Consider the following 25,013-nt stretch of genomic DNA (forward strand, 5'->3'; position numbering starts at 1 on the left):
GCTTGTCCCACCCACACACACACACAAAAAAAAAACAACAATTGGAAACACTCTGGGTTGAGAGCTTCACAGCAAGCACAGCTGAACCTGGGACGGTCCAACTGTGTGTGGGAGGGGCGTCCTCCATTACCGAGGCACTCAACCACTACAGAGGCAGTCCGCCATTGCCGAGGCAGCCTGCCATTGCCGAGGCAACACGCCACTGCCAAGGCAACCCGCCATTACAGAGAGTGTCCGTCATTACAGAGGCGGGCCACCATTGTCGAGGCAGTTCTAACTACACCCATATAAACAGGACTGCAGGGAAGTTCACACAGCAGCTGGGTGGAGCCCACGGCAACTCAGCAAAGCCTCTGCAGACAGACAGTGACTAGCCTGCCTCCTTGCTGGGCAGGGCAGCCCTGAAAAAAAAAAAGGCAGCAGCACAGTGGAAACTCATAAATAAAGCCCTAACTCCCCGGGACAGAACACCTGGGGAAAAAAAGGGGTTTATGAGTTCTGCTGTAGCAGACTTAAACGTACCTGCCCAGCAGCTCTGAATAAACAACAGAGCTCACAGCTCAGCACTTGAGTTACTATAATGGATAGACTGTCTCCTCAAGCAGCTCCCTGACCCCCGTATATCCAAAGAGTCACCTCATAAAGGAGAGCTCAGACTGACATTTGGCAGGTATCCTTCTGGGACAAAGTAGAAGAAGAAACTGATAGCAACCTTTACTGTTCTGCAGCTGCTGCAGGTGATCCCCAGGCAAGCAGGGCCTGGAGTGGACCTCAGCAGTCCTACAGCAGATGGGGCCAGACTGTTAGAAGGAAAACTAAGAAACAGAAATAACTTCATCATCAACAAACAGGACATCCACTCAGAGACCCAATCAGAAAGTCAGCAACTACAAAGAAGACAGGTGGATAAATCCACAAAGATGGAAAGAAACCAGCACAAAAAGGATGAAAACACCCGAAACCAGAACACCTCTCCTCCCACAAGGGATTAAAACTCCTCACCAGCAAGGGAACAAGACTGGATGGAGAATGAGTGTGATGAAATGACAGAATCAGGCTTTAGAAAGTTGATAATAAGAAACTTCCGTGAGCTAAAAGAACATGTTCTAACCCAATGCAAAGAAACTAAGAACTTGAAAAAAGATTTGACGAAATGCTAACGAGAATGGACAACTTAGAGAGGAATATAAGTGAATTGATGGAGCTGAAAAACACAACACGAGAACTTTGAGAAGCATGCACAAGTTTCAACAGCCAAATTGACCAAGCAGAAGAAAGGATACCAGAGGTTGAAGATCAACTCAATGAAATAAAACGAGAAGGCAAGATTAGAGAAAACAAGGTAAAAAGGAATGAACAAAGTCAACAAGAAATACGGGAATATGTGAAAAGACCTAATCTACATTTGATAGGTGTACCTGAATGTGACGAAGAGAATGCATCCAAGCTGGAAAATACTCTTCAGGATATTATCCAGGAAAACTTCCCCAACCTAGCAAGGCAGGCCAATATTCAAGTCCAGGAAATACAGACAACACCACAAAGATATTCCTCTAGAAGTGTAACCCCAAGGCACATAATCGTCAGATTCACCAGGGTTGAAATGAAGGAGAAAATGCTAAGGGCAGCCAAAGAGAAAGGTCGGGTTACCCAGAAAGGGAAGCCCATCAGACTCACAGCAGATCTCTCAGCAGAAACCCTACAAGCAAGAAGAGAGTGGGGGCTGATATTCAACATCCTTAAAGAAAAGAACTTTCAACCCAGAATTTCATATCCAGCCAAACTAAGCTTCATAAGTGAAGGGAAAAAAAAATCCTTTGCGAACAAGGAAGTACTCAGAGATTTCATCACCACCAGACCTGCTATACAAGAGCTCCTGAAAGAGGCACTACACATAGAAAAGAACACCCAATACCAGCCACGCCAAAAACATACCAAATGGTAAAGAGCATCAACACAATGAAGAATTTGCATCAACTAATGGGCAAAACAGCCAACTAGCATCAAAATGGCAGTATCAAATTCACACATAACAATATTAACCCTAAATGTAAATAAACTAAATGCCCCAATCAAAAGACACAGACTGGCAAATTGGATAAAAAGCCGAAACCGATCGGAGTGCTGTATCCAGGAAACACATCTCACATGCAAGGATACACAAAGGCTCAAAATAAAGGGATGGACGAAGATTTACCAAGCAAATGGAGAGCAAAGAAAAGCAGGAGTTGCAATTCTCATCTCTGATAAAATAGACTTTAAAGCAACAAAGATCAAAAGAGACAAAGAAGGACATTACATAACGGTAAAAGGATCAATGCAACAAGAAGAGCTAACGATCCTAAATATATATGCACCTAATACAGGAGCACCCAGATACATAAGGCAAGTTCTTAATGACTTACAAAGAGACTTAGACTCCTACACAATAATAATGGGAGATTTTAACACCCCATTGTCAATATTAGACAGATCAACCAGACAGAAAATTAACAAGGATATCCAGGACTTGAACTCAGACCTGGACTAAGCAAACCTAATAGACATTTACAGAACTCTCCACCCCAAATCCACAGAATATACATTCTTCTCAGCACCACATTACACTTACCCTAAAATTGACCACATAATTGGAAGTAAATCACTCCTCAGCAAATTCAAAAGAATGGAAATCAAAACAAACAGTCTCTCAGACCACAGTCCAATCAAGTTAGAACTCAGAATTCAGAAACCAATCCAGAATTGCACAGCTTCATGGAAACTGAACAACTTTCTCTTGAATGTTGACTGGATAAACAACGAAATGAAGGCAGAAATAAAGATGTTCTTCAAAACCAATGAGAACGAAGACACCACATACCAGAACCTCTGGGACACATTTAAAGCAGTCTCTAGAGGAAAATATTTAGCAATAAGTGCCCACATGAGAAGCAAGGAGAGATCTAAAATTGACACCCTATTGTCAAAATTGAAAGAGCTAGAGGAGCAAGATCAAAAAAACTCAAAACCTAGGAGAAGACAAGAAATAACTAAGATCAGAGCAGAACTGAAGGAGATAGAGACATGAGAAACCCTTCAAAAAATCAATAAATCCAGGAGCTGGTTTTTTGAAAAGATCAACAAAATAGACCACTAGCCAGATTAATAAAAAAGAACAGAGAGAATCACCAAACAGATGCAATAAAAAATGACAAAGGAGATATCACCACAGATTCCACAGAAATTCAAACCATCATCAGAGATTATTACAAACAACTCTATGCACATAAACTAGAAAACCTGGAAGAAATGGATAAATTCCTGGACAGTTGCCTCCTCCCAAGCCTAAACCAGGAAGAAGTTGAAACCCTGAATAGACCAATAACAAGGTCTGAAGTCGAGGCAGCAATTAAGAGCCTACCACCCAAAAAAAAGCCCAGGTCCAGATGGGTTCACAGCCAAATTCTACCAGACATACAAAGAGGAGCTGGTATCATTCCTACTGAAACGATTCCAAATAATCCAAAAAGAGGGAATCCTTCCCAAATCATTTTATGAGACCAATATCATCCTGATACCAAAACCCGGCAGAGACTCAACAAGAAAAGAAAACTACAGGCCAATATCCATGATGAACATAGATGCAAAAATCTTCAATAAAATACTGGCAAACTGATTTCAAGAGCACATCAAAAAGCTTATCCACTGTGATCAAGTAGGATTCATCCCGGGGATGCAAGGATGGTTCAACATACACAAGTCTATAAATGTAATTCACCACATAAACAGAACCAAAGACAAAAACCACATGATTATCTCAATTGATGCAGAGAAGGCCTTCAACAAAATTCAACAGCCTTTTATGCTAAAAACCCTCAATAAACTAGGTATTGATGGAACGTATCTCAAAATAATAAAAGCTATTTATGACAAACCGACAGCCAATATCATACTGAATGGGCAGAAACTGGAAGCATTCCCTTTGAAATCTGGCACTAGACAAGGATGCTCTCTCTCACCACTCCTATTCAATATAGTACTGGAAGTTCTAGCCAGAGCAATCAGGTAAGAAAAAGAAATAAAGGGTATTCAAATAGGAAAGGAGGACGTCAAATTGTCTCTATTTGCAGACAATATGATTGTATATCTAGAAGACCCTATCACCTCAGCCCAAAATCTCCTGAAACTGATAAGCAACTTCAGCAAAGTCTCAGGATACAAAATCAATGTGCAAAAATCACAAGCATTCCTATACACCAATAACAGACTTAAAGAGAGCCAAATCAAGAACGAACTGCCATTCACAATTACTACAAAGAGAATAAAATACCTAGGAATGCAACTAACAAGGAATGTAAAGGACCTCTTCAAGGAGAACTACAAACCACTGCTCAACAAAATAAGAGAGAACACAAACAGATGGAGAAACATTCCATGTTCATGGTTAGGAAGAATCAAAATCGTGAAAATGGCCATACTGCCCAAAGTAATTTACAGATTCAACACTATCCCCATCAAGCTACCAATGACCTTCTTCACAGAACTGGAAAAAACCACATTAAACTTCATATGGAACCAAAAGAGAGCCCGCATAGCCAAGTCAATTCTAAGCAAAAAGAACAAAGCGGGAGGCATCACACTACCAGACATCAAACTCTCCTACAAGGCTACAGTAATCAAAACAGCATGGTACTACTGGTACCAAAACAGAGATATAGACCAATGGAACAGAACAGAGGCCTCAGAGGCAACACAACATATCTACAACCATCTTATCTTTGACAAACCTGACAAAAACAAGCAATGGGGAAAGGATTCCCTGTTTAATAAGTGGTGTTGGGAAAGCTGGCTAGCCATATGCAGAAAGCAGAAACTGGACCCCTTCCTGACACCTTACACTACAATTAACTCCAGATGGATTAAAGACTTAAACATAAGACCTAACACCGTAAAAACCCTAGAAGAAAATCTAGGCAAAGCCATTCAGGACATAGGCGTAGACAAGGACTTCATGACCAAAACACCAAAAGCATTGGCAACAAAAGCCAAAATAGACAAATGGGACCTAATCAAACTCCACAGCTTCTGCACGGCAGAAGAAACAGTCAATAGAGTGAATCGGCAACCAACAGAATGGGAAAAAATTTTTGCAGCCTACCCGTCTGACAAAGGGCTGATATCCAGAATTTACAACGAGCTAAAACAGATTTACAAGAAAAAAACAAACAAGCCCATTCAAAAATGGGCGAAGGATATGAATAGATACTTTACAAAAGAAGACATACATGAGGCCAACAAGTATATGAAAAAATGCTCATCATCACTGGTCATTAGAGAAATGCAAATCAAAACTACATTGAGATACCATCTCACGCCAGTTAGAATGGCGATCATTAAAAAATCTGGAGACAACAGATGCTGGAGAGGATGTGGAGAAATAGGAACACTTTTACACTGTTGGTGGGAGTGTAAACTAGTTCAACCATTGTGGAAGACAGTGTGGCAATTCCTCAAGGACCTAGAAATAGAAATTCCATTTGACCCAGCAATCCCATTACTGGGCATATATCCAAAGGATTATAAATCATTCTACTATAAGGACACATGCACACGAATGTTCATTGCAGCACAGTTTACAATAGCAAAGACGTGGAACCAACCCAAATGCCCATCGATGATAGACTGGACAGGAAAAACGTGGCACATATACACCATGGAATATTATGCAGCCATCAAAAACGATGAGTTCGCGTCCTTTGCAGGGACATGGATGAACCTGGAAACCATCATTCTCAGCAAAATGACACAAGAACACAAAATCAAACACCACATGTTCTCACTCATAGCTGGGTGTTGAATGATGAGAACACATGGACACAGGGAGGGGAGCACTACACACTGGGTTCTGTTTTGGGGAAATAGCGGAGGGACAGCAGGGGGTGGGGAGTTGGGGAGAGATAGCATGGGGAGAAATGCCAGATATAGGTGAAGGGGAGGAAGGCAGCAAATCACACTGCCACATATGCACCTATGCAACAATCTTGCATGTTCTTCACATGTACCCCAAAACCTAAAATGCAATAAAAAAAAAGATCAAAGAGAAAAAATACATACAAAAAAAAAAAGAGAGAGAAGAGAAATTATTTCCTCTCTGATTGACAATGAAAACCCTCAGGTGTGGATCCAGGCACATTAACTGGTTGGCTCTGCAACTCTAGAACGCTTTTGGGATAAACACTCACAAGAAGCTGAAAAGGATGATCTGGGAGAGAAAAGTCAACTGGATTTGAGGTGAGGGCAGGAAAAAGAGTGCACAGAAACCTTTTCCAACCAAGCCTCTTCATCCTCACACCCTAACCCCAATATACCACCTAAAAGAAGAATAGCTGAACAGATGCAGCTATAAATCTGTTTTCTTGTATCCAACAGCTCTGGCTATTATTTATAACATTAGTTTAATTAAAGTTTCCAAGGAGATAGATGAATCTTGTTACAGTAGTATAGAAAATCAGTTCTTTTCAACAACATCAGCACCCTGATCTACCTGGAAAACTCATGCACTGTTTGGAATTCTTTTTTTTTTTTTTTTTTTCAATTAAAAAGTCCTCATGGCTCATGCATTTTTTATTCTCCAATGCTCCTTTCCAACAAGTGAAGCATAAAAAAAACAGAGAAAACTAATATATGAATGTGTACCTTATTTTCTAACAGAGTTTCACCAGGTGTATTGTTCTGGTTTATTTTCTCTCCTTGCTTTTCTTTTTAAAAATAACCATGCATATCCATCAAAAACACAGAACAAAATTACAACAATAAAGATGAAAGCATCAATATTTTTCCTATCAGAAAATATGTATTTCTTTTGCAGCCTATTTTCCCCATCCATTCATCTATATAGACCCAGGTCCATGTAATACAATGGCAACATGAGATGTGACTGAAAGCAGGTAGATGAAATCACTATGAGTTGGAAATGAAGTCTTATTTTCCTCCCTACTCTAACATATCTCAGGCCTCATGTATGCAATGAAATGCTTTCTTTTTAATCTACTCATGACCACAGGTAGCCAACAAGCCACCAGATAAAAGAACGTCTATTGTGTTTTTTCCCAGTCTTTTCCATTTGCAAACTTCAAAGCCCAGGAGTGCAAGTTGATGAAGAAAAATGCAGGTCACTCACTCATCTTCCACTTCAATTAATCCTTTCACCTCCTATCTCTCTCTTCCATTGAGGCTATCATTAACCAAAGGCATATTTAAACCCACCAGAAAAAAAAAAAAGGAAAAGTTGAAGGTTCTTAAAAATTAGAAATAGGTCTGCTACTGATGTTAATAGAACATAGGGCAAGGTTAAACTTAGAATCCACCTAATGTGGTTGAAATCAATAAGCCACAGGGTACACAACATGGGTAGAAATGTGAGAGATTAGTCAGAATGAGATATCCAACACTGTAATGGCCAGGCTGCCTTAGCAATTAAGCAGCCACTCTCTATTTTGCCTGAAAATCTAACTTTGAAAGTACTACATTGGCCATCTATGTATCTTTATATTAGTTCTCTTTCCTGTTATTTAAATCTCTCTGACTTAGCAGCATCAAAGCTTTTTGTTTTGTTTTGTTTTACTTCAGCATTCAGGGGATGTATGTCTTTCACAGCACAGCTATCTATCATCTGCTTGCTACTGTGCACTGCCCTCTGTCTTGTAGGTCATCAAGCTACCAAGGCCTCCATGGCCAGAAAAGCCTGCACCCTACACAAGCTGTCCACTGTCACACATCTGAGGCAGAGAACTCAGGAAGAAAAACAGAGCAAAAGGTGTAGAGAAGAAAAGGCCAGCATCCTTTAGGGTCCAAAAGTACATATTCAGTATCTACTCCAGCAAGTGATCAAAAAAAGAAAAAGAGAGAGTGAGCATCCAGGAGAAGTAGGCTTTGTTCTTTGCTCATCCACAGCATGTTGCACTGCCAACTCACATTTAAATTCAGATGATTGCAAACCTCTGCAGGTCCACTACAGAAGTGGCACGTTGAAGAGGACAAGCTGAGTTGCTCTCCATGGTGCTGAAGGGGGGTGATGCAAGCCCTGAAATAAGCGTTGTGATGAGCTAGAATCAAGAGATATGCCCAGAAGGCTAGAGTTGGAAGAAGACTTAAAAATCATCTAATCCTAGCCCCATATTGTATACTTAGGAAGCTGAAGCCCAGAGACAGTAAAGGACTTGCCCAGGGTTATACCAATTTCTTTCAGTTCAAGTTTTCAGTCAAGAACATTTTTATGCTAAAAGGCCAGCTGTTCAAAGTAGAAAAGCAAATAGTATATATTTTGCTCATCCATGTGGGCCTCAGGGCATCCAGAAAATTATAGCAAATGAGTTTCCTTATTTGTAAAGTTAAAACTTTACATCCTTTCATAAAAGCCATGATAATTTTGCCTCATGAGTGGTGAGGTGTAAATTTCTGAACAACTCCTCACAGAAATATAAAGGGAAAGAGGGCATGGCATTTTCTCAAAGCCCTGCCAGGATCAACAAAAAATCTTACACAGGAGGGGTGTCTCATTTCCCACTTCACCTCAGTTACAAATTTTTAAAGTGATTCTACTGGTGCAAAAAGCATGCAATACTGTGCTGCACTACAGACCAGAGAACTAAAAGACAAACTACTGGAGAACCTTGGTTAGGATCTGGAAATTAGAATAACCTCAGAAACCTCACATTGTTCAATGAATCTACATTACACATTATGTCCTGAATCCATGGGACATAACCCACTATTTTTACAGAGGAAGCAATTTGACTATATGTTACTCATTTTCAGTATAACACATTAAAACCTTCGCTATATGATGGTACATGTCTGTTGTACTTAATGATGTTATATGTACCTACAGAAGCTTAACATTTTCAGAGGATTTTGCATATATCCTCTAGCTAAATTCCTACCACTACCCTATGGTAGAAGAATTAATATTACTCCCATTTTACAGATGCAAGCACAGTTTCTGACATATGAATGAGTGAATGAATGAATGAATGAATGAGAATATTAGACATAGGTTTCTTGCTTTCACACTCCTGCCATCATTACATAAAAATTACATATTATAAATTGCAAAACCAAGACTAGGATCCAAAATGTGTTTCCATCTAGGTTAAACCACAGAGTTCAAATGCCTCAAATCTGAAACATGGAAGACAAATCTTTCCTTTTCCTCTCCTCTCCCACACTTCCTTCTCTGTCTCTCCCTACAGGCCTTCCCTCACTACCATCTCGATACTACTTACCCATACTCACTTTTCTCTCACCAGACGAGGTTTGGCAATTGTGATGCCTGTGAGATAAACCTTGTTCTAGCCTGATTCATGTGACTGGTACAGAATCAGATCACATAATGGCAAAACTATAAAGCTGCAGAGATTGTCATGTATTTTCACCTAGACTGGTAGGAAATTGAGAGGTTACTCTAAGTCCCCAAGGAGCTTCCCCTACTGTGATCTCCCAGTCCTGATTGCCTCTACCAGGAATCCAGCAATACATCATATGCTGACTGCTTTACTACATCTCTTGTCCTCTTGCCTTGTACTGTTACTTAAATTTACGCACGAGTATGTCCTACCTTCCTAGCTTGGTTGCCATCTCTTCCTACATAGAGGATCTGAAGCTGCTTTGTTAGTATTACATGAGGCATATTCTAGCTTCCAATTTTATTTTAATTAACTTTAATAATGAGTTGTGCTCTTGTATTTCTGTTTATGAAGTGAAGAGTATATCAGTTGGAAAACCAGGAGATTGAGAGTCTCAGCCTGGCTCTCTTGAAAGCTGAGACCTTTGATAGTCATCTGTTAATTTCCCTCTACATACTACAGCAGAAATGCTTGTATAAAACCAATGTCATACATTATACTTGTGACTTAACTATCTCAAAAAATATGATGTTTAATAATATGACATTGGTAAGTAGTTGGAAAGAAGATGCCCTATCAACATGTTTCATTATGAAAAGTCTACACATATAAACAGATGCTTACATCCTGAAATTACTATGAAATTTTAGATAGAAATCTTGAATTACTAGCTTATTCAGTGATTTGTGGCAAGTTTAGTTTTAGATTCTGCATGCTTTTCAAGATCAGTTGTATGCAAAAGTTAGATGTGCTCTGTGGATAATAAATAGCATATGTTAAAAGTAAAAGCTAAATATGTTTAGTCTAGTCTAGACTATAATCACTTGTTAACTCCCTGTCAAGGTGACAATCAGGCTGCAGATGTGTGTGTATGTGCCACACACAGTTGAACAAGTCAGAGCAAATAAGATGAGAGTTCAGAGCTAAGTTGAAATGTGATAGACTGCACTTAAGAGCTGACTTTTTCCAGCAGTGAGGCATGAGGAGGTTAACACATGCTAGAGACGCCTGCATATTACAAAAAGGGCTGGCCAAAGGCTGGGTGAATTAAAAGCCATCCATTCAAGACCAAGATACTGGGATTTGCTGTTTCCAGTTCTTTCCACTGTTCAGTTGCCACTGTGAGTTATCAAATCAGTGGCTTACAGGGCTCCTATCTGCATCCATGCTTCCTCTGATTCTGATATCCAGGGACCAGGCCCAATCACTGTGAGGAGCCCTGGTGGTTTCAGAATGAATTTAAAATGACTAAATGAAGAAGCCATAAACCTCCTGATGGCAAGGACTCTTATTTCCTTGTATTCTGCAAAGCCTGGCAGAGATAGTGTGCCCCATAAATTAACCTGATGGGCTGAATGAAAATTAAAAGTTACAAATAAAGAGAAGGAAATTAAATTCATTTTGCTGTGAATTAAAAAGGTTACTTATGAACTGAGTCCCATATGTTGGTGGATTCTGTCCTTTGAGTAATGGAGACAGGCTGTAAAGTGAACTGAGAAGGGAGAGGGTGAATCTAAGGAAGGTTTGTTCAGGTTTCATTCTAGGCTTTGTTGACAACACTGAATATAAAAGGCAGCCAGAGAAAAACCCAAGGCAATGGATATAATCAGTCTGCCCACCCAACTGAATGGTTCCTTTTATGATTCTAGCTTGAGGTAATCTGCTACCAACACATCAGGGGCTTCTAACTAGGCCCAGCTAAACAGCTGAAGCAAGGAGAAAAGTGTCTCAGTAGCAAGCAGGAAGTGTTAAACTACCAACTAAAATAGCAGTCTCTTTTCTCATGACAATTTGTGCAATTAGGTCTGAAAAAGCTCTGTCTCTCAATTCTGACCTAAAATAATAATGTGCAAAATCTTGCCACATTAATATTTCTCAGAGCAATGAAATTATCTGGGAAATCTTCTCTTCCTGACTTTAGATGTTTTCACGGTCCCTGAACCTTCCGTGGTATATCTCCCTTGGGAAGACTCCCTGGTGTGGTTGTGACCTTGTCTTTGGCAGTATATGTCATAAGCACACTATAGAGGTGACCTGGAGGGTGGGTAAGACTAAGGTTTGGAAGGTAGATTCGAACTCAAAGTTTTGGTTATATGCTTATTATATTATGTGATTGACAGCTAGTTATTTATCTTGAGGCTTTCTATTTCCAAATCTGAAAAATGGGCCTAGTAAAACTGTCCCCATATGGTTATCCTAAGGAATACTATTCCTAGCACATTACCTGGCCTACAGGAGAGGCTAAATCAATGTAGATCCCTTCTCCAGCACCAATGTAAAGGGTTCCCTCAATTAGACTCCACATCTTCCCAAGCATCTCCCAGGATTAGCAATATAAGACATGTGAGGAGGAAATACTAGAAAGGAACAAACTGCTCACATTGAATCTTGGCCTTCCCTCATGTTCCAAATATGGTGTCAATGGTCCCCACTGTTGGGCTAAATAGCATAGTAGTAGCTAGATGCAGACACTCATAGATCAGACTTGGGTTCAAATCCTAGTGCTGCCATTTATCAGCAGCAGGATTGCAGATAAATATACAACCTCAGTTTCCTCAGCTTAAAAAGAAGAAGAACTAATAGAATGAAAGTGAAATAAGTTAATCTATGTAAAGTACACAGCACTGTGCCTAGCACAGTTAACACTCAAATGTTATCTAACACCATCTCCTTTCATGCTCTAATCAGCAGGACACTACTGGGTGAGAGGTTGAGAAAAACTCTAAGGGTGACAGGGATAAAAAAAAAATAAGAATCACAAGGTAGTATCAAATGCATAGCTGAAATTCACACTCTGTGAGGCTGGCTGAGACTAAAAGTGGTAGAACCAGCATCTTGATATATGGGACAGAGCTTCTGCTACAGTAAAGTTGGCAAGTTGTGGCTGGGAAGAAACTTGTGAAGGAGGTAAGGTTTGTTTTGCGCATTAGACACTACCTTCTCCTAATCTTTTTCTCCTCTTTACCATGCTTCAGGTAACTGGTCTTCCAAGACTTTATTTATTTGTTGTAGCCCAGCCCCTCCATCAAATTCTTTCTCCTCTAAGCCAGTGGTACCGAAATACCAGTCCATGCACCAAGACTAGACTGCCTGCATGGAACCTATATGGAGTGCTTGTTAAAAATATTGCCTCCCAGGTTTCCACCCTCAGGGAATCTGATCCAGTAGGTCAGAGGCAGAGCCTGGTTATCTATTTTTTTAATATGTTCCCCAGGTAATTCTTATGTATAGGCAGATTTGGCAACCATGTTTCTAGACTTTTCCTACATGAAAATCAAAATTTACTTTTCTTATGACCCAGTCTTTTGGGACCATTTTTTCTCTTGACCCACCTGAAAAACGTATTTGGTTTGGAGTCTGCAAATCACTAACTAGCAGCAACTTCATAAGTTTTCCCTCCAAGATCTTACATAAGGGACATGCTATCCCATAAGCCAAAGTAGAAAGAATATTAAGAAAAGAGAAGGAATATTTAGAATACCCTCAGTCGATTCTTTATAAATGGGAATAACTCTAAAGAATACTGTGAACTACAGATCTCCCATCCTCTTCTCATTCTCCTGGTAGGGAGATCATGGTTGCATGAAGGACCTACAGCATGTGAAAGTTTGAAGGCAGGGTCAAAGAGGTGCCATTGGTATGCAGAGTAAATAACAACAAGCACCACAAATGTGGACTGAGCACTAAAGGCCAAGCACCACCTAAGAATTCCTCTAGAGAGAAGAATGTCTGTAAACAGAGTAAAACTTTTGGAAGGAAGAAACAAAAAACTGCATAGCAAGAAAACAGCAGTATCTCCAGGACTATTAAGTTGGAAATTACTAAACCAGGTTCTGCGGCCTCTTTCTGGCCTGTGGCTTAGAAGGACAAGCAGTGCTCTTCCTCTGCAATCCTATTTGGACAGCATGTGGGTGGTAGGTCACGGTGGGTCGTAGGAGTGTTACCTGACAGGCCACTTTAATTCTAGGGAACTGAATGGGCCAATGAGCTATTGAAAGTGAAAATGAATGTAGCAGCTAAGCATTGGCTTTAACCAGGCTGCTCAGCCCTGGTCTGCAGGGTACAAAGGAGCTAGTGATTTCTATGGAAACTCTGTCCAACCATACTTATTATATCTGGTTGAAACCACAATTCTTCAGAAGTGTAAAAAGCACCTGAAATAGGTCACATCAAAATGGACCAAGACTCACCTCAAGATGGCAAACCTTCCCTTGAGCCTGACACTAGTTTCCTGCCCTTCCAAGTCTTCTAAAAGAGACTGCAGAGCCAGAGTGACAAGCACATTTAAACATCTCCTCACGAGAAATGTGCTGTAAAGCTGACTGACCTTGGAATATCTCTCCTCTTGATGGTTTTTGTAAGGGAGGCTATCCCCAATATGCCTGTTCTTTATTCTGGGCTCAAGGGAGAAAGTCTTGTGTGGCTGAAAAGTCATTTTAACTTGGATGGCATCATTAATGAGAATCAATAATACATGGGTACTGCTCAGAATGCAAAAAAAAAAAAAGTCTCTGTAATTGGACTCAGGTCACTATTCATAAGGATTTTCAGTGGGTTCTGGAGAGATCAAAACTTTTCCCTTGAACACCATTATCCAGCTGTCCAGCCATAAATAATCCAATAGAAACCAATGGCCTTTCTCGTTCTTCAACTTTCATTAAGCTCAGCTCCAGTGACAGCCATAGGAGACAACATTTCCATCCCACCCAACCCTAAACCTCCTGTGAAACCCCCCAGACCTCACAAATAGTCCCACCATCCCCTGACAAGCTGGAAGGCTCATTCCTCTGAAGAAAATAGATGGCATCAATTCCAAAAGGCTCAAAGAATAGCCTCTTTAAGAAGCCTCCATTTGGAAAAGATATTTAAGCAAAGGTACGCTTGATGAAGTGAAATAGAATCAGCTGCTTCAGTAGCACAGGCTTCTCAGATTCATTCTAAGGTAGCTGAGCTTATTCGCTTCCAAGTGGAACAAACTCAACAACAATTTATCACCGTTAACTGTGATCACAGCTCCATGGAATTCCAGCCAGTGCCTGGAGCACACTGAGGTGCACTTACTATTCCCCAATCTGCAATCAACCTTTTGTACATTTGCTCCTAATCACGGGATACATTTTCATCTTAATGAACTGTTTTCTTATCATATTACAGTTGGTCATTTTAGCATGCCTAATGTCCCATTTGGTAGGTTAAATTACGATTAGAGTCCCTTGGTGTTTGTTTCCTGGCAAGTCGTGAAGGAATTTGATATTTTTTCCCCTTTCCATTGCTTGATTTCAAGGGCAGAATTAGCAATGACCAAAGACAAAGAAATACCTGTTACAGTCGACATGGAGCAGGAGATGAGAGGCGCTAACTGACAGTGCAACCTTGTGCCATCGTCCATCTGCCATCCGGTACGGAAGTGCTTCTGTCCTTGGCTTCCCATTGTGCATATAGTGATACCGAATCTCATCCCTCAGGCCGCTGCTCTCCAGTTCAAAATAGCTGTATGTAAAGGAACAAACATTTGTTTCACTTCAGTTCTGTATATCACAGCCATCATCAATCCCTCAAGCCCTTACTACCAGGTCTCTTACAATCTAAAGTTAGCTAAACATGACACAAAGAGCTAAGACCTGAAATCAATTCACTGTATAGAACCCAATGCATCTATTGTCTGAGAGCCCTCATGGTGACATTCTGAGCCTCTGAAATAGAGATCAATTGATCCACTGTGAGGTAACAAGCCACAGCTAATTAGCAAAACTCAGTGCAGTGTTTCTTAAATACTTAAAACTACAAATCAGAACCCTCTTTCCATCATCTAAAAAAGGCCATTCATGTGGAATGGATCTATTGATGGTTATTTTTAGATCTATTATCTTTACTTTTTGAAGAATTAAAGGGAAACAGAAATCATATGTTGGACATCAGGGATTGAAATACGTTGTCAGAATGAACAGGTTAGTCTAATTTTTTTTCTTCCCCCTAAACAAAAAGATATAATTGAATAACAATTCCTAGATAATGAGTAGGGGAGAAAAGGTTGAAGCTAGTCACATAAGAATCAGTATTTCAAATTATAGGAGGATAAAATATGCAATTGAGTTTTTTTCTTTTCCAAAATTATTATCCTGTTTTTCAGACCCATAAGAAAGTCTTAGCTTTACCACTGTGGTCTGCACTTCAGTCATAAAATGATACAAGCAACTTTGGGACACTCCTCAGGCACACAACAGGGCTGGTACTTTCACGGGTGCCAAAACTATTTTGTTTCCTATGCCTCTCTTCTGAAATGTGTCATTGTCATCAACATTGGGCCTGAACTCTCCATCAGGGCTTGCACTAGGTATTTCACATGTACTAATTTATCATTCAAAAAACCTGTAAGACTGGTAGTATTATCCTTTTTAGAAAACTTAAAAAGTGAGATTAAGGATTAAACATACCCAAGCCAGATTTAAACTTCAAACTAAATTTGACAGTGTGCTCACTTTCTGCCAGTTTGTTGCCCGTCCTAGAGGCATGATGACAAAGTCATGAGGACAGCCTCACCAGGCACTGCTAGTCCCCATGGATAACTCCAACAACTCATTCATATAGACAACTCCAGAGCGACTTGCCTAGACAGGTAACTAGGCTTAATCCCTAGATTTGGAAGGACCTGCTGCTTCTATTCTAATCCACTGAACTGGCTAACCCCACTAGCCAGACTGTATTTAATCTAAAAGACAAAATGCATCTTCTATGAAAACTAAAATGAATATATCGTGAAACTCAGCCTCTATTGTGCCTGAATCCCAAAACTCATGCCAAAGAACAAATACATATTTCTTGCTCATTTTTCACAAGAGATCTTTCCAAAGTAAAGAGTGAAGGGCAAGCACAGTCAAGACCAGCCTCTGACCTACCTCATTTGCACCAGTACAAAGCAGCATGCCCAAGGTCATAAACTAAAAGAGGCTATTTTTACCATAGTGGCCAGCTTCAGGGCCCAGGTTCATACTTATTAGTAATAATTTATGTAATTCATACTTTATAAGACTACATAGAAGAAAATGCTTTAAACAAAGAAGGCATTAATTTTAACAGAATTTTCCAATTTTTTCTAAGTAGTTAGAACATTAAAGAATCAAACAGAGAACTTAGACATCAAGAAGACATTACAGACTATTGGCCATTCATTAATTCATTCAACATGTCTTTACTGAACACATAATGAAAAGCTAAAAAGGAGTTTAAAATATATATCCCACTTCTGAAGGTGCTTTGTGACTAGCGAAGAAGTAAAATATGTCCCCCCCACCAAGAAAAAGGTAGAAAGTAGCCTAAAAGGAACAAATGAGGAGGCAATAAAAGTCATTTAACAAATGATTTCCATGTGTGAGGAATATAGCAAGTGCTTTCATAGATATCATCTTTTAATTTCTTTAAAGTAGATATCATTGTCCCTATTTTATAGATGATCAACGATATTAAGTATCTTGCCCAAGACCATTCAGCACCTGTATAGAAACGCAGCATGAACTTATATTTGAGATCTTACTAGGATTCATACATCACAAGAAATCTCTCAACTACTTTATTTTGACCAATAAGCAACTACTGGGGGAAGGGATGTGACCTTGAAAGGTCTTCAATCAATGACAATTAGAAATACTCATAGAAGTCACCTGATAGAATCATTAAACAGGGAGGCAAATACATTTAACCAGATTTCATCATTATTCTTGGGGTTGTGGCCTCATTGAGCAAGTGTTCAATGTATCATAAACAGGTCTCTAAAGATCACTTTATGAAGCACTGGAGTCAGTGGTTACCTGGGGGTAATCACAAATATATAGCTATGAGAAAAGAAGTCTGTCCTAATGTCAGGCAAATGATACTTGCATCTTAGGCTAAAGTTTCTGGCCGCATCCTGCACATATTCAAAAAGTGCTGCATCTCACACAACTTGGATGAAAATCAAGATGATATATTTTTGAAAAAACATGTCAGATAACTGCTGAAGTGGCCTTAGGGATAATAAAAACACTGGATGGCTAAGCGACATCTGGATAAAATTCTTTCATGAGGGCTGGGAGGAAAATAAGGCAATATTTCCAGGCAGTAATGCTCTACAAATAAAGATGAGTCAACTCTGAGCAGAAAGTCATTTGGCCCGACGGGATTTGGCTGTAGCCTGGAGGGAAGACTCATGTTCTGTGGTAGAACCTTGTGACTCAGTGTGGCCTATAGACCACCAATAGCTGCATCACCTGTGGAAATTCAGATTATTGGGATAACACCAAGGTATACTACAGCAGAATCTGCATTTCAATAAAATTCTCAGATGATTCATGTTCATTCACATCTATGTTTAAGAAGCACTATAGTAGTATGCCAGGTGTTGCCTTACTTCCTGGCCAGGTGGTCATGATGAGGGGAGCAGATGTTTGATGCTACGAGCAAGTGAATAGGAACCACGTGGTGCTGGCAGGTAAAAGGAGGACACTGGAAGCAATCAGAGGTGGTATTTAGTGAGCAATCTACCCCTCACTAGTCCTCACTCTTCAGGACTCAGGTATACTGGGGTCTTCTCAAGAGTCTGTAGGGAGGGCAGCTGTATAAATGATAAAACTATAAGCCAGAGTTTGTAAGCCAAAGATTTTGTAAGCTCTTAGCCTTGGACCTCAGCCAAGTGTGTTGTTCCAACAAATTGCCTTTGCTCCCAGGAAAGTCTGCTTATCCTGCAAATATTTGAAAACAGCAATGATATTCCCTCTTCTTTCTTTCTTTTTCAAGCCAAGCATCCCTGGCTCCTTTCTTTATACTCCCATCTCCATCTAAACTATGAGCCCCTCCTGGACAAGGATTCTGCCTTCTTCCTCTTTCCAGCCTTCCCCATGTTGGTCACTATGCTCTACACAGGGTCAAATAAATTGATTTTCCACTTAAATACAGCATCCAGGAATAAAGGCACTTGTACAGATGTGGTCTAATGCAAAGTACAGTGCCACTATCACCTGCTTTGCTCTGGGCTGTGCACAACTATGCTTACACTGACTTTCCCATAAACTAATACCCCAAGACCCTTCACACAAAATGTTATGAAGACAAATCTTTTCCAACCTGTATTTACTTAGCCAATTTTTTTTTTTTTTTTTTTTTTTTTTGAGACAGAGTCTTGCTCTGTCTCCAGGCGCCAGGCTGGAGTGCAGTGGCACGATCTCGGCTCACTGCAACCTCTGCCTCCCACATTCAAGCAATTCTCCTGCCTCAGCCTCCCGAGCAGCTGAGACTACAGGCACGCACCGTACTTAGCCAAATTTTTAAAGCCCAGGCCTTTGCTTTAAGTGCAAGGTAGACCCCACCCAGAATCAACATGCATAATCCCCAAAGCTCCACCCTTGAGTATTAGGTACAATCAGTATTACCATGAACTGAAGTCAAATTTCATAAGACTATCTGAATTCCTTAGTATATCTGGAAATAAATTCAGGAACAATAATTCTAAAAATATAGGTAAAGATCAAATTATTTTTACTAAATTTTTATCATTTTCCCCAAAATTAATACCAAGGGTATCCTATTTTGAGATTATATATATTTAAATATATATATATATAAAATATTGTGAAAACAGTAAAAGTTAATTTTAGATGGTATCCAGCAATAATTCACTAGTAAAGGTAAAACATTTCTTAGAAAATGTCTCTTTTCCAGTTATTCTACAAGGATATATGCTAGCTATTTTGAGAAATACATCACACCCCAAAGAGCTCCAGAGTTAGTGCAGTACCTGCCTACATTCCAACAGTGATTTTTCTGTGGCCCTGAATAAACCATTGCTTCCTAGGAGTCTGGGTGGGGAGGTCAAAGCAAAATAGATTTGGGAAATAAGACAACATTCTTTCCCAGTGTGTACCCCTAGCAGGACTCTCCAGATAGAGAGAAACCCAGGCAGGTGTCCAGCTACTTTCTATAAAAGGAACAAGCCACCACATATATATAGAGAGAGAGGACCTGGGTGGACCATTTCCACAAATCCTGAAAAATCCTAAAGATAATTTAAAAAAAAAAGTTTCCCAGCATAGTGCCTAAGATTTTGTAGGACCAGAATAAAGGGTAACTTGGCTGAGCGTGGTGGCTCACACATGTAATCCCAGTACTTTGGGAGGCTGAGGTGAGTGGATCACCTGAGGTCAGATGTTTGAGACCAGCCTGGCCAACATGACAAAACCCTGTCTCTATCAAAAATACAAAAAAATTAGCCAGGCGTGGTGGCCTGTGCCTGTAGTCCCAGCTACTTAAGAGGCTGAGGCAGGAGAATCACTTGAATACAGGAGGTGGAGGTTGCAGTGAGGCAAGATCACACCAGTGCACTCCAGCCTGGGCAACAAGAGTAAGACTCCATGTCAAAAAAAAAAGGGTAACTCTATTTTTATAGGCAACAATAATAATGATAACAAAAACAATATAGCTAACATTATGTATATAATAATAGCTAATAATTATTGAGTACTAATCATTACTAGGAGAACTGCCTTTACATCTGTATATTTTATGTCAAAATAATTCCTACCACAAGCCTGTAAGATCTTTTACTTGTTTTAACAAATATTTCTATAGTACTGACTATGGGCCAGGCACTAGTCTGCAAATATTTATTCATGCAATCCTCATAACAACCTTAAAAATATCCAACTATTATCATCCCTATTTTATAAAAAAAGAAACAAAAGTACAAAAACACTAAATAACTTGCCCAAGTTTGTATGGGTAGATAGGAACAGATCCAGGATTTAAACAAAAGCAGTCTAGTTCCAGGCTTCATGCTTTATGCAGCAACTCAAGTTCATATTTTTAATCACTACCTCATTTTACAGATATGAAATTCAAGATGTGAAGCTCAGACCACTACAGGAGGCGGGGCCATGACTTGAACCTGAGTCTGGTAGACAGACACCAAAGTGGGTGTACTCAGTGGCAACATCCCATTACTTTCTACTGTTTCAGGTGTTTTAAATATATTATCTGCAATTCTGCCAATAATCTTAAATGTTACTTATGATCATAAGTGTGAAAACTGAGATTCAAAATGATAAAGTGCTTTGCCTGCAGTCATATAACTCCCAAGATTCAAATCCAGGTTTACTTAATTCCACCACACTGTATTCCTCACTGGGTAGAGTGGCATGATCACATTAAGGTCAGAGGATAAAACAGCTCAAGTGCTCAGGCAGCCTTCATCCCTGGTTCTCATGATGCCCCATGCTGCCAAGTCATACTATTGCAGACCCAGGTGCCAACCCTCATTCTTTATGCTAATTTCATCACTCTGGAAAGAAATGCTACAGTTGTTCATGCTGAAACTCTTTTTTTTTTTTTTTTTTTTTTTAAGATGGAGTTTCACTCTGATGCCCAGGTTGGAGTGCAGTGCCATCATCTTGGCTCACTGCAACCTCCGCCTCCCACATTCAAGCCATTCTTCTGGCTCAGCCTCCTGAGTAGCTGGGATTACAGGCACCCACCACCACGCCCTGTTAATTTTTGTATTTTCAGTAGAGACAGGGTTTCGCCATGTTGGCCTGGCTTTTCTTGAACTACTGACCTCAACTGATCCACCCACCTCAGCCTCCCAAAGTGCTGGGATTACAGGCATGAGCCACCGCATCTGGCCCATGCTGAAGTTCTCGTCTGTTTCCTGGTCCTATGTCCACTGCTTAGTTAATAAAGAGATGAAGCCAACAACACAAGGCAGGTATACCATGCCCATCTTAGGCCAGGGGTTTCAATAACTATGTACCCTGAAAAAGAGGCAGTAGCACCATTTTTAAGTAAATAGTAGTGGGACTACTGAGGCGTGAGTTGCAACCTTAAATCTACCATAGACAAACCATGTAATTTTTGGCATATCATGTCCCTGCCCCTCTGTCCCTCATTTTTTTAATGTGTCTTAAATAAAGTAATTATATCTGATCCACAGAGCCCTAGAATTCCTCAAAAGGCCCTTAGAGTCTATGGCAGAGGGAAAAGAAGAGGCCTATAACCTTTTTTAACCAGAGCAACTTCACTGTCATCTATTACATAAATTGGAGTTTCCCATAAGATTTCATTCTTCTGGCTCAATAGTTTTAAGCTATTAATAATAGTTTTAAAATATTAAACTAAATAATTTTTAAAGTCCAGCTCAGGTCTAAATTCCTATAATTCTTATGCTAATAGTTGGTCAATTAATTTCATTCTATCCTTGATATTCTGTCAACATTCAGGCTCCAGACTCCTCATCACCCTGGAGGAGAGGGGAAGGAGAGATGAATGCAGCAGATGTGCACCCCGCCCCTGGGCACTGGGCACATACTATATTCCCCAGTTCCCTTGAATCTAGGAGGGACCATATGAGTAGCTGTCACCGAAAAAAAAAAAAAAAAAAAAAACACCATGAGAAGAAGTGCTGTGTATTATGTCCAGGCCAAAACAGTTAACAGAGGATGTGCCTTATCCATGCTAGTTGCAGAGGTCCTATGGAAATTCTGAGGCCTTGTTGGGTGGTGGCACCATATGGTGGAAAAAGTCTGGGTCTATAAATGACTTCATGGAGCAGAGATACCTTTCCTCACACAGGTTAACACTGAACTGGGATGTAAACAAAAATAAACTTTTCCTGATAATAACCAATGAGATTTAGAGATTACTAGTCTACCTTGACTCAATAAAGAGAGGTACAGAAACCTGAAACTGAAGAAAGGCAAAAAGAAAAAAGCTGAAAAGTAACAATGGGCACAAGTTACTGCTAGTCTATAAGTACAAAGAAATGGCAGTAGGCATGAACACAGTCATCTCCTGTCTTGTGTATCACAGATAAACTGAATTACACGCCTTAATATTCTGTTGGGCAAATTGTATTTTCCAAAGATAGCCACAACATCTCCCATCTTGCATACTCGTCTGCAATGTGAACACATTCCATTCCTGGAAAAGTGGGAACTGTCTCCTCCCCTTGAACCTGGATGGACTTGTAAGTACTTTGAAGGCAAAAGTAATGCTTGATGACTCCCATAAATGTATAAATGCAGTTTCTATCTTGTTTACCAGAAAATACTCATGCTTTAAGCCCTGAGTCACCTTTTAAGAAGTCCAATTACCCTAAGGCCACCTTGCTGTAAGGAAGTCCGGACCATATTGGGGAAGCGGCATTTAGGTGATGTAGGTGCTCTAGTTGACAACCCCAACTGGGATCCCAGCCAACAGCCATTATAAACATCAACTTTGTAAGTGAAAACACCTCGAGCTGGCCTGCCCAGTTGTCCACTCTTCCCACTGAAGCCACAAAAGCGGCAGAACAGAGATAAGCCATCTCTTCTGAGCTCTGTCCAAATTCCTGATCCAAGGAACCTGTGAGCATAAGTTTTGGGGTAGTTTTTTTTATACATCAATAGAAACTGGAACACTCCAACTTCAAGTATACAGATTTTTATTATACCTTTAAAAATTAAAACTATAACAAGTATGTTTTTACTAAATGCCTGGGTCATTGGCCAGATGACCAAATCTCAAAATGTTGATTTTCTGCTTATAAATAGCACCACAGATATATAACTATGCATTTCTTTTAACTTAAAAAATGGAATTCTACCAAAAATGTAATTTAATATAAATAAACCATTATATCTTTTAAAATACATGGATTTCAGAGGCTACTAAAAAAAATAAATACCTTAGGACTATTCTGACACCTTTCTCATTAATCTATTATTTTTCTTGTATCAAACCCAAACATTTTGGTCTCAAGCTTCTTGCTTACACAAATGGAAGTGGCCCCCCTGGTAGTTCTTTCATGAATCAGATATCTTTGAGTTCCAGGTCCACATGCCCTTTAAGGCTACAGAGCTATTTGACTAAACTAAAGGAAAGTCCTGATTTTCCTAGACAAAATTCTGGTACTCTCAACTTCTGCTTACTTTATTCAGAGCAATATGGAAAAAAAATGTATACCAGAAAAAAATATATAAAAGGGCTTCAGAACTCAGACATCTTATGATCAATCCCTCCCCTCTGCTATTCAATCCATGTGTGAACCATTTCTGTAAGCCTTCTTTTCTTCATCTAGTAGAAAATAAACATCTACTTCACAGATTTGAGAATAAAACGACACACGTTTGTAAATTGCCTTACAAAATGCCTAGTATCCAATACAGATTATGATTTCTCTTCTTTATCTCTTTCTATATACATGTAAATAAACAGCCTCACAAAGGTGTGGTGCTGCTGAAAGCATACAAATTCTGCCTTTTCTCAGAAAGAAGTGTTTTTCTGCCTTCCCCTTTCTCTTGTTTAGACTAGACCTGGTGATTTTACTTATAGTTGTAAGGTCACATATTAGTTCCGCACTCAATCCTCTTAGCAAACATATAGCAAGGGATTAATCGTGACAGCAATTACAAAGTGCCTTTCTTATTGAAAATAAAACACTCACTGTTAAATGAAATGTAAAACTCAGGCTCTTTATGCCCATTCAAAACTGTTCTATTACAGCCTTTAAAAATCCACATGGTATTAGCCGTGCTGTATTTTAATAAAGCAAAGGCTGGCTTCTAACTTCCCCAGAGAACCAGGAAAAAGACATGAAACTTCAGGAAAGTTAAGATAAAAATAAAATTAATGGCAGAATATATTTAAAATAAAAACACCCAATCAGCTAATTTACCAGGACAAGGGAAGATGAATCATTTGGTTTTGATTGCCAAGGCCTGCAAATAAAGTCAAATAAAAATATTTATTAAGCAACCAAGCCGAAGGCACTAAGCTTAAAATCACACAACTGCATCTTAAGACTAAGGTATGGCTTTGGATGTCCAGGAACTCAAAATTAAGATGTTTATTAATATCAAGATTTAGAAAATAGGTACTAAATATATCATGGTGGTTGTAGTTGTAGTGGCAATGGTAATCGTACTAATGACCAAACATATGTAGCACTTGCTGTTTTTCTGAGATGGAGTCTTGCTCTGTTGCCCAGGCTGGAGTGCAGTGGTGCAATCTCGGCTCACTGCAACCTCCGCCTCCCATATTCAAATGATTCTCCTGCCTCAGCCTTCTTACTGTCTGGGACTACAGGTGCCCACCACCATACCCAGCTAATTTTTGTATTTTTAGCAGAGACAGTTTCACCATGTTGGTCAGACTGGTCTCAAACTCCTGACCTTATGATCCACCCACCTCAGCCTACCAAAGTGCTGGGATTACAGGCATGAGCCACCACACCCAGCCATATGTAGCACTTTCTATACTTGTCAATTTTATCTAAAATGCTTAAAGAGGAAATATTATCATTCCCAAACGAGAAATATAGTCTTCAGTTTTCTAAATTTGTTTATTTCTGTGGTTCAAAAATAAACTGATGTATCTATAAAGGTATTCAGTGAAAAATTTCCCGCCATCCTGTACCCAGTCTTCCCAGTATCCAACAACCCGCACAGGCAACTAGTGTTTGTGTCCCATGTATTCTTACAAAGTTTTTCATGATAAACTCTTTTAGAATAGTTTTATATTTGTAGAGAATTACAAAAGTAGAGTTTCCATATATCCCACACCCAGTTTGCCTTATTAATGAACCAATATTAATATATTATTATTAGCTAAGTCTATATTTTATTCAGATTT

At 39.6% G+C, this 25,013-nt stretch overlaps 1 protein-coding gene across 3 annotated transcripts in view; it reads right to left on the minus strand.

Annotated features, from left to right (window-relative positions):
- Window positions 1-25,013, minus strand: part of NELL1 (neural EGFL like 1) — a 912,020-nt gene that overhangs the window by 735,958 nt on the left and 151,049 nt on the right. For all 3 annotated transcript variants that reach the window (XM_012456483.2, XM_012456482.2, XM_012456484.2), the window contains one exon: window positions 14,703-14,873. In XM_012456483.2, the coding sequence (XP_012311906.1) occupies window positions 14,703-14,873 (171 nt within the window). The remainder of the gene's footprint in view (window positions 1-14,702; window positions 14,874-25,013) is intronic.

Source organism: Aotus nancymaae, unplaced genomic scaffold (assembly GCF_030222135.1).
Source record: "Aotus nancymaae isolate 86718 unplaced genomic scaffold, 86718_ANA_hifiasm-v0.15.2.pri h1tg000059l, whole genome shotgun sequence".
Taxonomy (NCBI): domain Eukaryota; kingdom Metazoa; phylum Chordata; class Mammalia; order Primates; family Aotidae; genus Aotus; species Aotus nancymaae.